The following is a 14,639-nucleotide window of genomic DNA, read 5'->3' on the forward strand; positions in this document are numbered from 1 at the left end:
ATGTTCCCTGCAAAGGCCTGAGAAACCTGTTTCTAAGCCAGGATTCTGACAATAGTGCAAAAGTCCTTCTTAGGAAAACATGGTTTGGTCTTTTTGGTCTTGTGATGCTCTGAGAAGTTAGGAAAGGCTTTCAAACTTCGTTACTCCTTCTTAACTAATTTCTAATTTGTTGTTCCAGTATTTATGTAAACCTCTCTCAAATCAAGGCAAGAAAAGCGGTAGCGTATTTCTTTTGGCATCATCAATCCGTCATTTGATCAGGCTGCTGTCTCAGGGGGGCATGTCTTACCCGTGCTTTCCCTTTGGTACTTTCTAGTGTTGAGGTGCTTGTCTGGACTCAGTTCCTGTGTGTGGACTGTTGCAGGATCCTCCATGGAATCTGCTCACTATTCCCCTCTGGTTTGTCACCGGCATTTTAATCTATCACCTGGATCATGTTACTTACTCTCTTAATGCCAGTTGAGACATCCTCTAATCCTGAGGATTAAATCTGAGAGCCTTACTTTTGTGTTGAAAAACCCTTCGCTGAGGTGTTCTTGATCCTAAAGCTACTCACAGTGAGGTCCATGGGCCAGCACCATGGCAAAATCAGCATCACCTGCGCTCCTGAGAAGCCTCACCCCTGCCCCAGGTCAGTTACATCAAAATCTGCTCATTAACAAGATGCCGAGGTCATTCGGATGCATATTACAATTGGGAAGTGCTTCCTAGAATCCTCACTGCTACTGTCTCCACCATCCATCATCATCAGCAGCAGCAGCCATGTCCTATTGAGACATTTCTTTGCCTGCTCTGATTTGAGTACCCTGCACACATCATCAACACGATCTTGTTTCATCCTCCCAAAGTCTCTGTGTGCTATGGACTATTATTATTCCCATTTGCGGGTGAGGAAGCTGAAGCTCAGGGAGATTAAGTCATTTATGTGAAATTATCCAGGTAGGAAGCGTAGGCAGCCTGAGTTCAATCTGAGACACTTCGCCTCCAGCATCTGTTTCCCTCTCCCCTAGGCCTTCCCCTCTTCCCTGCTGGTCAGGTCAGCTCACTCCATATTCATTTCATTTGCTTCCTTCTAGTCAGTCTGCAAAACTCCAAAAGCAAAGCCACTGTGGAGGGAAGGCTGCTTCTTGGTGTGTTCTGTAAAAGAGTTTTGGATCTTAACATTATTTAAAATAAGACTGAGTTGTACCCTGTGTAGATTTTATCTCTCTCAGCCCCAGAGAACAAGCTCTTTCTGCCGCTTCCAATTAAACTGGATGGCTTAGAGTTGCAGATTACCATCCCCCCACCCCGCCCAGATGTGACCTCCTGGCTCTGTTGAAGTGGTGGAGTATCTTAGACGTGACCTTTGGAAGAAAATGTATATTTACAGCTCTAATCTGAAAAAAGGAAAAAGAGGAAGTAATATGACCTTGCAATGACATTGGTCTACAGTTGATCAAATTCTTTAAGGACCTCAAGGTCAGAATAGCTATAGCCTGTGTACTCGAGACCAAATGTTAATTACAGGAAGGTGATATCTGGGGTCTGGAAGAGGTTGAGATCAGTGATTTTCAGACTGATTACTGAACTGCTCTACTCTGAGAGGATGCTCCCTCCAGAGAAGGACTGGAGCGTGGGGTTGTCGTGGGGCGAGGTGGAGCTGGCCTCAGATAGAGGTTTGGTGGACCATTCTTCATTTTCAGCCAATTAGTATAGTACTTTAAATCTTATATTATTTTATATAGTAGGCCCTAGGGTAACATTTTATTTAATGAGCCTTTCCTTCCTTGTAAAAAAAAAAAAAAAAAAATTGTACATTAAAAAGCAACTGAGCTCATCCTTCTCCATTAGAAGGATTTGCATTCTTTGCAGTTGAGACTGTTGAGGCTCAGAAAGGCAAATTGACTCCCCCAAGGTCACACGTTGTTTTGACTGAAAGCTATTTCTTGTTTCCTCCTTTGAAAGCTCAAAAGCTGGGCTGGCTGCCAAGTCTGCTGGGCATTCGCTCCGCTGCTGTCTGGATCAGCCCTTATTATATCCAGTGGCACTGACCTGGGTATATTTCATTTGCATTTAGGACTCCTTTGTGTGTGTTTGGAAAGCAAAGCGCTGTTCAGGTGTTCATTGGCAGAGCTGAGTCAGTAAGTCATACAGGCTCAGTGTTCTTTTTCTTCCACCATGCAGTCAATCTGCATGCCTCCCCTTCTTCCCTGGTTTATTTATACATTGAAGGTAGCCTTGCAAACGATGCTGAATACTCTAATATCAGCAAGATAGAGAAGCTCTTCTGCAACCACAAGGTGAAATGGCTGAAAAATCCCATTTTAGAAGAATGTGCATTTAAAGAATTTACGACCTAAAAGGGAATACGGGGTCGGGAGCCTGAGATAATAAGGAGCCCTAGGAAAATGCTTTTTTAAAAAAAAACCTTCAGAAAAGTAAACCAGTAAATAAGAACCACTCACGAGGAATATCAGTGACATTTTGCAGCTAGTAATAATGGGTATGTGGGTAATTTTCATTTTATCATTTCTTGTTTGTCAGATACTTCTTCATTTGCTGTGTGACAGATGAGATGCATGCTAAGAAGCATTTTCTTTCTTTCTTTCTTTCTTTTTTTTTTTGAGAGGAATCTCACTCTGTTGCCCAGGCTGGAGTGCAATGGCGCAATCTCGCCTCACTGCAACCTCCGCCTCTCCAGGTTTTAGCAATTCTCTGCCTTAGCCTCCTGAGTAGCTGGGATTACAGGTACCCGCCACCACGCCCAGCTAATTTTTTGTATTTTTAGTAGAGACGGGGTTTCACCATCTTGACCAGGCTGATCTTGAACTCCTGACCTCATGATCCACCTGCCTCGACCTCCCAAAGTGCTGGGATTACAGGCATGAGCCACCGCGCCCTACCGAAGCATTTTATTTCTAAGAGTGGCTCTCCTCAAAGCCTGCCATCAAAGCCTGGGCCATCAGCTCAGGTAGGTAGCTCAAGCAGGATTCTGGAACTTGGTTTCATTGCTCTCAGCTTTTGCTCCTCTCTTCTCTAGCATTCTATTTTACCTACCATTTCTAACCACCATTTCTTCCTTCTCTGATTGTTCCCAGTGGGACCAAAACACACACTGGAACTGAAATTCCTACTATTTCCAAAGATGTATTGAAGTCACACACACTGAGATTTACTACAAAGGAAACTCTTCTTCTAAAAAAGACAAATATGTGTTGTTTTATGTTTTATGTTTTAGTGCAGCATTATTTACAATAGCAAAGACTTGGAACAAACCCAAATGCCCATCAATGATTGACTGGATAAAGAAAATGTGGTACATCTATACCATGGAATACCATGCAGCCATAAAAAAGAATGAGTTCATGTCCTTTGCAGTGACATGGATGAAGCTGGAAGCCATCATTCTCAGCAAACTAACACAGGAACAGAAAACCAAACACCACATGTTCTCACTCATAAGGGGGAGTTGAACAATGAAAATACATGGACACAGGAAGGGGAACATCACACACTGGGGCCTGTCAGGGTGTGGGGGACAAGGGGAGGGAGAGTGTCAGGGCAAATAGCTAATGCGTGCGGGGCTTAAAACCTAGATGATGGTGAAACCCTGTCTCTACTAAAAAATACAAAAAATTAGCCTGGCGTAGCGGCTGGTGCCTGTAGTCCCAGCTACTCCGGAGGCTGAGTCAGGAGAATGGCGTGAACCCGGGAGGCGGAGCTTGCAGTGAGCCGAGATCGTGCCACTGCACTCTAGCACTCCAGCCTGGGTGACAGAGCAAGACTCCATCTCAAAAAAAAAAAAAAAAAAAAAAAACCTAGATGATGGGTTGATAGGTGCAGCAAACCACCATGGCACATGCATACTTATGTAACAAACCTGCACGTTCTGCACATGTATCCCAGAATCTAAAGAAAAATTTTAAAATAAAATTAAAAAGACAAGTACATGTTGTTGTCATGCATGTCCATGTGAAGAGACCACCAAACAGGCTTTGTGTGAGCAATAAAGCTTTTAATCACCTGGGTGCAGGCGGGCTGAGTCTAAAAAGAGAGTCAGCGAAGGGAGATAAGGGTGGGGCCGTTTTATAGGAGTGGGTAGGTAAAGGAAAATTACAGTCAGAGGGGGGTTGTTCTCTGGCGGGCAGGAGTGAGGGTCACAAGGTGCTCAGTGGGGGAGCTTTTTGAGCCAGGATGAGCCAGGAAGAGAAATTTCACAAGATAATGTCATCGCTTAAGGCAAGGACCGGCCATTTTCACTTCTTTTGTGGTGGAATGTCATCGGTTAAGGCGGGGCAGGGCATTTTCACTTCTTTTGTGATTCTTCAGTTACTTCAGGCCATCTGGGCGTGTATATATATATATACACACACACGTGCAAGTCACAGGGGATGCCATGGCTTGGCTTGGGCTCAGAGGCCTGACAGTTGTTTTATTTAGGTTCGTCTAAGCCCCCAAGAATTTAAAGGGAAGTATTGGCTCTCAAGCTATTCAATCATGTATACAGAGAAGTTATCTAAGAAATCCTTGAGATGTCATCTATATATGCTGATATTTTAAACTTCACCTTTGGTTATTCTGTTCCTGAGAAGAGTTAGAGAATAGTTAGCTTTTCCCTCAAAAAACAAATTCCCGAGAGATTGTAAAAAAGGCTGTCTAAAGATGTCAGTTAGTGATATGTAGCGCTAAAGCAGTTTGCTGTCATTTTTGGTGGTCTTTTCAATTGTTTACTAGGATTAAGATATTGAATGTGGTCTCCGGTCGATCTCTAGAGTAGGGAAATGATTGTTGCTGAGTACTTATCATGTCATATAACACTTGGGTGTCATGAAATGATACCAGCGAGGGGTTCGTTACAGTTTGGCAAGATTTATCCTTGTAAAGATTCAAAGCTGGAAAGATTACCAGGTGTATCTGGTAGCTGGTGGGCTAAAGAGGAGCTCTTTATAGGGTGTGCCTTAAGGTCAGGCCTATTGGATTGTATATTTGTACACAGAACCTGCAGAGATTAGTCCTTACCTCAGGCAGTTCATGATTCCACTCTAGAGAGAGGCATTTGTCACTTATTTGTCTCAGACCCTTGTCCTTGTTTTGCAAATGCAACCATGATATCTTAGCAGAGAGGTGAAACTATACACTTCCTTATCTAATTCATTTGTGCATTATTGGCATTCCTGTTTAGGATGGATGTATTACCATTCTCTTTCATTCGAATTCACTTGGAAGTAAAGTTTATCCCTGATGGGAGACCCCTTTTTAGATTACACGTACTTACCCCTGACCAGTAACTGTCTCCCGGTAGTCCTATGCACTGCTCGGCTTGAGACTGAATTCTTACGCTTTTCATGACTCCTTTGGATGAATCTAGATCCATTCCCAGAGAGCAGTGTCAACTTTCCCTCAGGGCTGTGTGGGGGAGGTAGAGATGCTGGAACAAAACTGCGAACCTCTTAGGGAGGTAAAAGAGAGGAATGCATGCTTGATAGCCAATAGTGTCAAGTACAGTTATGTTCTTGCCGTTTCCAAGGTCATTTTTTTTTTTTTTTTTTACTTCTCAAGTATAAAAGTACTCTCAGCCTTTTTTAAGGCCTTAAATACAATGATCCTTTAAAAAATTTATTCCTCCAAATTGTACTCTTCCCCCCTTCTCCCACAAGAGCTTGTTGAAACAGACATCACACCTGGCTCTTCCAAATATGCTTAGCACTTAGCACAGGTGCTGGACATCATAGGCACAGAATGAATATTTACAGAATAAATACATAAACAAACATAACTTGTTCTCTGAAATCCCCTGGGATTCAAGAACCTCGGACTTTGTATAGAGTAAAACAAAACAAAAATCCAGATCTCCAAGAGTCTTGAGAAAAATCTCCCTGTAACAGTGATGCCTCTTTTTCTCTCCTGTTTTAGTGTTGGCATTTTGCTTTGATTTCATTTTATAAAGTTTATGACTACCTTAAGTAGCATTAAAATTCTACTTTTTAGTTTCATGTAACAGGGTGACTACGTTTTGTTTTTTAAGTTGTTAACATACCATAATGTAAAGGTGTGTACCATATTTTTTACTAGATTGCTGATTTTCTGTTTTAACTCCCTAAGTCTGTCTTTTCTGCCCACTACCAGGATAAGCAGGAAGAAAAGGATGTTTAAAAATGAGAATGCATTTTAACAGGTCTCGTGTGTACTTTCTGCTAAGTGTTTCTCAAACCATCATTATGATGGGTTAACTTCATTAGACCCGTTTAAAAGGTGAATTTATAAAGTTCAGAGGCAAGTGATTTTTCTAACATCTTTGTATTAGTTATCTGTTGCTGCTGTGACAAATTGCCACAAACTTAGTGGCTTAAAATGCAAATTTGTAATCTCCCAATGGGTTCTTCTTGCTGCACAAATAAAACCAATTCACTGAGACAGTTGTATTGCAGTTGAGAAAGAATTTAATTAATGCAGGGCCAGCTAGCCAAGTGGCAGACGAGAGTTTATTACTCCCATCAGCCTCTGGGTGGGGGCCACAGGACCAGTGGAGTCATGAGTCATCATGGGTCCAGGTAGAGTCAGTTGGTCACCAGAATGCAAAAGTCTGGAAAACATCTCAAAAGACAAATCTTAGGTTCTGCGATACTGATGTTATATGATGATGATGACAATACAGGAGCAATTGGGGAAGTTACAAACCTTGTGACCTCTGGTCACATGACTCCTGGGCAATAAAGGAATTGTAGAAACATAAGCTGGGGAACAGTGGCTGGTTGTCCTTTAACTATTCCTACGTCTTAGCAGAATTCAGGCCTCTCCCAAAATTCTAATATTGTGGCCTTTCATTAGTCTTACAAAGGTGGTTTTCATCCCTCAACAGGGAGCAGACCAGTTTTATGGAGGGACTGTTATCATCCTTGCTTCAAAGTTAACCTAAACTAAAGGCCAAGGCAGGCAGATTACCTGAGGTCAGGAATTGGAGATAAGCCTGGACAACTTCGTGAGACCGCATCTCTCTAAAAATACAGAAATAAGCCGGGTGTGGTGGTGCACTTCTGTAGTCTCAGTTACTTCAGAGACTGAGGCAGGAGAGTCACTTGAACCTGGAAGGCAGAGGTTGCGGTGAGCCAAGATAGTGTCATTGCACTCGGTGCAAAGCGAGACTCTGTCTCAAAAAAACAAACAAACAAAAAATAAAAAATAAACAAAATTAAACTAACCTAAATTCCTCCCATGAGTAGCCTGGCCTACGCCTAGGAGTGAGCAATTACAGCCAGCCTGTGAGGCTAGAAGCAAGATAGAGTCAGCCAGGCTAGACTTCTTCTCTTTCATAATCTTTGCAAAAGCAGTTTCAGATTTATTCTCTTATAGGTCAGAAGTCCAAAGTGGCTCTTATTTAGCCAAAATGAAGGTGTCACCTGGGTGGTATTTCTTCTGGAGGCTGGAGGGAAGAATCTGACTCCTTGCTTTCTTCCAGCTCCTAGAGGCTGCTATCCAGATTCCTTGACTCACAGCCACTCTCTCCATCATCAAAGCCAGCAGCTTAGCATCTTCAAATGGTTCTCTGACTTTGACCATTCTGCCTCCTCCTTCCGTTTCTAAAAAAAAAAAAAAAAAAATCCTTGTGATTAGGTTGAGCCCACCCAGAAAATCTAGACTAATCTCCCCACCTCGAGATTATTAATTTGAGGCTGGGAAGGAGAAGGGATGAGAGAGGTTGTTTAATGCATACAAATATACAATTAGAAGATATAAGTTATAGTGTTCAATAGCACAATAGGGTGACTACAGTTAAGAATAGGTTATTGTCAGGCCGGGCGTGGTGGCTCACATCTGTAATCCCAGCACTTTGGGAGGCTGAGGTGGGTGGATCATCTGAGGTTGGGAGTTCAAGACCAGCCTGACCAACATGGAGAAACCCCATGTCTACTAAAAATACAACATTAGCTGGGTGTGGTGGCACATGCCTGTAATCCCAGTTACTCGGTAGGCTGAGGCAGGAGAATCACTTAAACCTGGGAGGCAGAGGTTGTGGTGAGCTGGGATCATGCCATTGCACTCCCTAGGCAACAAGAGCGAAACTCCGTCTCAAAAAAAAAAAGAAGAAGAAGTTATTGTATATTTCAGAATAGCTAGAAAATATCTGAAATGTTCCCAGCACAAAGAAATGATAAGTGTTTGAGGTGACAGACATCTGAAGCACTCTGACTGATCATTATGTGTTCTATGTATGGATGAAAATATTACATGTGCCTCATAAATGTGTACAATCATTATGTATCAATGCAAATTTGAAAATAGAAAGATCACTAATTGCATATTTGAAGTCTCTTTTGCTCTGTAAGGTAATATATTCAGTTCTAGGATTTAGGACATCGAAATCTTTGAGGGAAGCATTACTCTGCCTATTGCAGAGACCTATATAATGTCCTAACAGAGTTGACTTTCTCCAGGTTTCTAGCTTTCTGCATATACAAGAAAAAGTTTTTGGCTTTTTTTTCTTTGGTGTGTCTTCTCCTGGTACTTCTGTCTTGGATATAACTTATTTGATTTTACAAAAAAAAATCACAGCCTCTGTGTTTGTTTGAATAAATTGAGGTTGAAAAAGTGTTCAATGACAGTAACGATACCTTAACAACATAACAGGAGAGGAGGCAGCGTCTTGGCAATTGAGACCTGTGAGTTTTAGACAGAGATGTTTAAAACTTGACATACTGCATGAACTCACAGAGTCTTCTAACTTTTGTCTTTTAGGCTTATGTACAGAAGTACGTCGTGAAGAATTATTTCTACTATTACCTATTCCAAATTTCAGCTGCTTTGGGCCAAGAAGTGTTCTACATCACATTTCTTCCATTCACTCACTGGAATATTGACCCTTATTTATCCAGAAGGTTGATCATCATATGGGTTGTAAGTATTACCACTACTCATTAACTGATGCTACTTCTAAAACAACTGCTTCCTTTGATATTCAAGTACTTTGCAAATGTTTTTTGTTTGTTTGTTTTGTTTTGTTTTGTTTTACCACTTAGAGTTGGATTTGTCGCCTAATTTACTTTGGAAAAATTAGAAAGCAGTGAACACAACTTGTGTTCCCTGAGCAGTAAGGGAATTGTAGCAAGGTAAGCTGGGGGACAGTGGCTGGTTGTCCTTTGTGCCTACCTCTTCGCAGAATTCATGCCTTTTCCAAAATTCTAATCTTGTGGCCTTTCCTTAGTCTTACAAAGGCGGTTTTCATCCCCCAGCAGGGAGAGGACCAGTTTTAGGGAGGAACTATTATCATCCTTGCTTCAAAGTTAACCTAAACTAAAGGCCGGGTGGGCGGATCACCTGAGGTCTGGTGCCCCCCAGGTTCAAGCGATTCTCCTACCTCAGCCTCCCGAGTAGCTGGGACTACAGACGTGCACCACCACGCCCAGTTATTTTTGTATTTTTAGTAGAGACGAGGTTTTGCCATCTTGGCCAGGCTTATCTCTTACTGCTCTGAAAACAATGTGTTTTATTTGCAAAAACCAAACCTGTGATTTTGTGTACCTTGAGATATACTTTCCCAAGGGTAGATCAAAGTAGGAGAGGGCATAAGGGATGACCAGAGAAGAAAGGACCTTTCTAAGGACCCACAGAGGGACATGAAATGCATCCTCGCAAGAGGCCTATTTTAGTAAAATTTGATCAGAAACTAAAATCGGAAGCTGTTGAGCAATACCTCCAAGCAGTATTAAGTGACCATACACATAGGAGAGGCCAAAACACATAAAGCAAAGCACCTTCCTTGAGGGAACGTCTAGTGTAGCAGGAGCAGCTGCAAATACACAGAAACCATGTGACAATCCCAGGCAGAGCCTTTTTCTGCTGTTTCACTGGTAACCCTAGCATTTAATTTTGTTCAGGGCCAAATGAGTTCTGATTTTGTGACTCATTGAAGGAGATGGTAGACATTTGGAAGGCAGCAAGGCATACGCAAGATATGCAAGATATGTAGGTTTGGTATCAGAGAGACCTGAGCTCAAGTACAGTCCAGGCCCCATCTGTGTGCCCTTGCTCTGAGCCTTACCTTCCTCATTTGTAAAATTGTGTGAATAATGTGCCTCCCCAGAATCATCGTGGGAATATCTAGAGTGTACACAGAGCTCTAGGCCTGGTATGTGGAGGACTCTGCAGGTCGCTATTTGAGCATGATAACGCATAGTGACTAGTGCATGAAGGTGAAGGAGTCTTGAAGATCAACCAATTCTAAGGTCGAAGGTTATTTAGCTGGTGGAGGGAACTTCCAGACAAGACTGTTTCCCCGACTCAAGATTCTGCACTAGAAATAGAGGTTCCGAAGCACTTGGTTGGGTATAAAAGAGAAGATTTCAGCAAGTGACTTTCCTATGGTGGGCTTTATGTTTTCTCATTTGTGGAACAAGTAGAGTGGACTTGATCAGGGCTCATAAATTCGAATGTTCTCAGGGGCAGGGGACAGAAATAAAGCAAAAATGTCCTGGGTCAGGGTGAGGGGTGGCAAGGGCGCAGTATCCACACAAACCCTTCGCCACGTGGTGACAGAGGGACTAGGGAGCAACTGCCCCTGGCTCCACGTGGGACTCCCCATCCCTGTCTCCCCATAGCCCTCTTTTGAAATCTAGCTTCTGTCTAAAAGTATAATGTGAGAGTCTGCAAAAGCATAGGCATCTTGCAAATCATAAAGAGAACATTAGTCCGGTTGTCCCTCCCGTTTCTGAGGCCACTTCTGTGTCCATGGAGCAGGCAGGATGGGGGCAGGAGAGAGAGAATGGGAGTGGTCCTTCTGTTCTTAAGATCTGAAAACCCGTGGAAAACCCATGGGCTTGAGTATCTTTCCTACTGTCATTTATTTTCTAAGATGTGCGTGTGTGTGCGTGTGTAAGGTATAAGTGTGTATATATATGTATGTGTGTGTATATAGGTGTGTATATGTGTGTATATACATATATAGGTGTGTATATATGTGTATGCGTGTATATAGATGTGTGTATATCTGTGTGTGTATATGTGTATGTGTGTATATAGGTGTGTATATATGTGTGTATAAATGTATATAGGTGTGTATGTGTGTATAGGTGTGTGTGTATATATGTGTGTTTATGTGCATGTATGTATATAGGTGTGTATATGTGTGTGTATAGATGTGTATATGTGTGTGTATAGGTGTGTATATATGTGTGTAGGTATGTATATATGTGTGAATGTATGTATATAGGTGTGTATATGTGTGAGTGTATGTATACAGGTGTATATGTGTGTGTGTGTGTGTGTGTGTTCTAAATCCCAAAACCTTAATAATGGTTGAGTGGGGCAGACGATGAGAAGTACATTACACAGGAATACCTTATAATGTGTTTGATCCGCTCATGGCCAATTATCTCCCCCACTGAGGGCGGAAGACTTTCCCTGAGAGCTGGGAAGACCTCTAGACTCTATAGAAGGCTGTGGTTAGGGGACTGTCTGGTTGCCATTATTGGTGGTTATTTTATGCTTTGTATTCCTCATTTCAAAGTGTCAGAGTGCCTGTTTGAGGCAAAATGACAAGCTTTTGTCATAGAGTGAGGCAAATAAAATCTTTGCCCGAGAAAGGAAGAAATAACCTCTGAATCTGCAGTTTGTCCTGAGGTTTGGCCACCTGTTTCTTGACTTTTTAAAATGGCCTGGTTCACCAGTCCCCCTGTGCTGAGAGTTCTGTAGTTATTCTGTGTGGTCATTGTAAGGCAGTGTGAGAAGCCTAATGTAGTGTGAGAAGCAGTGTGAGAAGCTGAGGTAGTGTGTGCATTCCTGCCAGTGCCTGGGATGAGAGTGGAAGTCATTCCAAGGGGAGAGAGGAAGAGAGGAAGGGAGGGAGGGGGAGAGGGAGGTGCAGGTGTGCTTGCGTGTGTGCATCTGTGTGTGTGTGCATGTATTTGTGTGTGCGTGTGTATGTAGGCGTGTTAGGATTAGGGGTGCTCTCTGATGGGCTACAGAGACAATAATGAGAGATACTTGGTTTGGCTCCAGAGTTGAAGGTAGACGAAAGGAAGAAAGGAAGGGCAAGTCCCTTAAGTGGGGGCGAGGTTGGGAGCCTGGGGTGGATTAGGGTTAGGTTCTGGTACTTGGGCCAGCCAGGGCAATCAACTTCCTGCTGAGGCAGTCTTTCTTCAGTAAAGGATATCCCTATATTAGTGGCTGCTTCTTCAAAGGGGTAGGGATTAAGAACTGTTAATTACATAAGGGACAGAGCTGGAAGTCTTGTATTGAACATCTTATCTCACCCAAAACTCATGGAAGGCAGCTTTGTTCAGGATTGCCAAAGCTTGCCACATTTTATATTAATTTGGGAATTGTCACTGGATGAAGCCCCTACAGGTTTTATTGCTTTTAAAGATCTTTTGTTACATTAAGGGTAACTCACACTGTCTGAAGTAGCTCAGCAGAATTTATGCTTGTATCAAGTTCTCTCTCTTCACAATTATAATTAGTCCTCACCTGTATTGTACATCTTCTGTTGCTTTTATAGGCATCTATGTTCATTATCTTATTTGAGCTTCATAACAATGGGCAGTATCATTTTCTAAATTGGAATAGTAATATTTCAAATATTGATAAGCCATACCCTATATTGAACATGTAGTATGTATGCCATTCACTGTCAGAGTGCTTTACATGTTTTACTTCACTTAATCCTACCAGCAATCCTGAGAAATAGTTATCACCAACCCACTTTACAGATCCTCAAACTGAAATACAGAAAGGTTAAATAACTTGCCCAAGATCACACTGGATTAAGTGGCAAGGTGGATTTGATCCTGCGCCCAGACCTTGTCTACCAGGGGAAGCTGCCATGGTTGTTTCTTAGAAGAACACAGCTAAGTGGCATAAGGAGCACAATATTTTTTTAAAGATGCTAAAACTGGGGCTTCAAGCATGAAAATGATTTGCCCATAGTTTTCTTCTATTGCATATTTATTTTGGTTTGTGTTCCATTTCTGTCCTTATGGCATTTATTAACCGTGTACTCTACTTAACTGTTTCTTATCTACCCTTCTTAACCCATTTATAACTAGTGTTCCTTTATTGGAACGCAAAGCTTGTGGGAGTTATTTATATCCTAGCGCTCAAGGTCATCGCCAAGGTCTGATTTTTCACACACAAAAATTTGCAACCTCCAGCATAAGTGGGTTAACAAACCTCAACAAACCCCACAGTATGGGATAAGCTTTGGTTAAATTAGCTGAAACACATCAATCAATTCACTATTTCTCTCCTTTGTCCTGTATCAAGGTTTTTAACCTATCTTTGGGCTCAAAAGAATTTTAGACATTTGGCCAAAAAAGATAGCAAATGGATTTTCTTATTAGGATGCTTATAAAGAGATATTGAGGCTGATGTTTCAGAAGATGAGTCACTGCCCCATGGCGTGATTATCTAATCTCTTCACTTTCATTCTGGCATGGTGACAGATCTAACAAAAAATAGAAGCTTTAAAGTTATATTTCTGTATCTTTAAAAGGTTAGAGGCAACTTCATTGAACTTGGGTGGTGGTTAGTTTTGTAACATGAAGCAAAATCTCACTTTTTTGCTAAATTCCTCATTTTGTGAAATAGCAATGCAAACATTGATACCACAACTGATCCTGGGAGTTTGAAAGCCTCATTTTCTCTGTTCTTATGATATTTTACACAGATGTTTCTTTCCACGGATATTTCATGGCATTCATAATGAGAGGTAGAAAAACACAAGATAAACAGATAAAAATTGAAAGTAAGGGGAGCACAGATACAAAAGAAGATGAAAGCCCAGACTAAAGTGAAATGTGGCATGCTGGTTCAAAGGTGAGCCGCAGATTCATATTTGAGCTTTGTCTTGACCAACCAAAATGAAGTTACGCTATCCACTAGGAAATCATAAGCCTATTTCTAAGAGAGCAAACCTTTTCCTGACTCATGAAATTGATAGAATTGTCAGGGCTAGTGATACATGTTGCTTAATTATTTTCTCAGAAGTGTCTGGTGTCAATACCCGCTTATCATCTGTGTGAGAGTACTCATTCTGACTCCTTTTCCTGAACTTTCTGTGTTCTCATTTTTAAATCATTGCTAATTTAGCCAAAGAAAAATGGCATTTCCATGCATATATTCATTGCAGCACTATTCACAATAGCAAAGTCATGGAATTAACCTAAATGCCCATCAATAAGAGAACGGATAAAGAAAATGTGGTACATATGCAGCCACAAAAAGGAATGAGATCATGTCCTTTGCCAGGGCATGGATGGAGTTGGAAACCATTATCCTCAGCAAACAATCACAGGAACAGAAAACCAAACCGCATGTTCTCACTTATAAGTGCAACTGATTGATGAGAACACATGGACACATGAGGGGGAACAACACACACTGGGCACCTGTTGGGGGGTTGGGAGGAGGGAGAGCATCAGGAATAATAGCTAATGGATATGGGGCTTAATACCTAGGTGATGGGATGATCTGTGCAACAAACCACAATGGCACATGTCTACCTGTGTAACAAACCTGCACGTCCTGCACGTGTACCCTGACCTTAAAATAAAAATTGAACAAAAAAAAAAAGAAAGAAAAATGGTATCTCAGTTAACTTCCAGTTCATATATAATTAGTGAAGATGAGAACATTTTTCATACTTTTATTAATCATTTGTATTAACT

At 41.7% G+C, this 14,639-nt stretch overlaps 1 protein-coding gene across 1 annotated transcript in view; it reads left to right on the forward strand.

Moving 5' to 3' along the window:
- SGPP2 (sphingosine-1-phosphate phosphatase 2) overlaps positions 1 to 14,639 on the forward strand; it is a 135,874-nt gene that overhangs the window by 42,405 nt on the left and 78,830 nt on the right. The window contains exon 2 of the mRNA XM_003907999.4: positions 8,716 to 8,874. Coding sequence (XP_003908048.2) covers positions 8,716 to 8,874 — 159 coding nt within the window. The remainder of the gene's footprint in view (positions 1 to 8,715; positions 8,875 to 14,639) is intronic.

The sequence above is a fragment of the Papio anubis genome, chromosome 10 (genome assembly GCF_008728515.1).
Source record: "Papio anubis isolate 15944 chromosome 10, Panubis1.0, whole genome shotgun sequence".
Classification (NCBI taxonomy): Eukaryota; Metazoa; Chordata; class Mammalia; order Primates; family Cercopithecidae; genus Papio; species Papio anubis.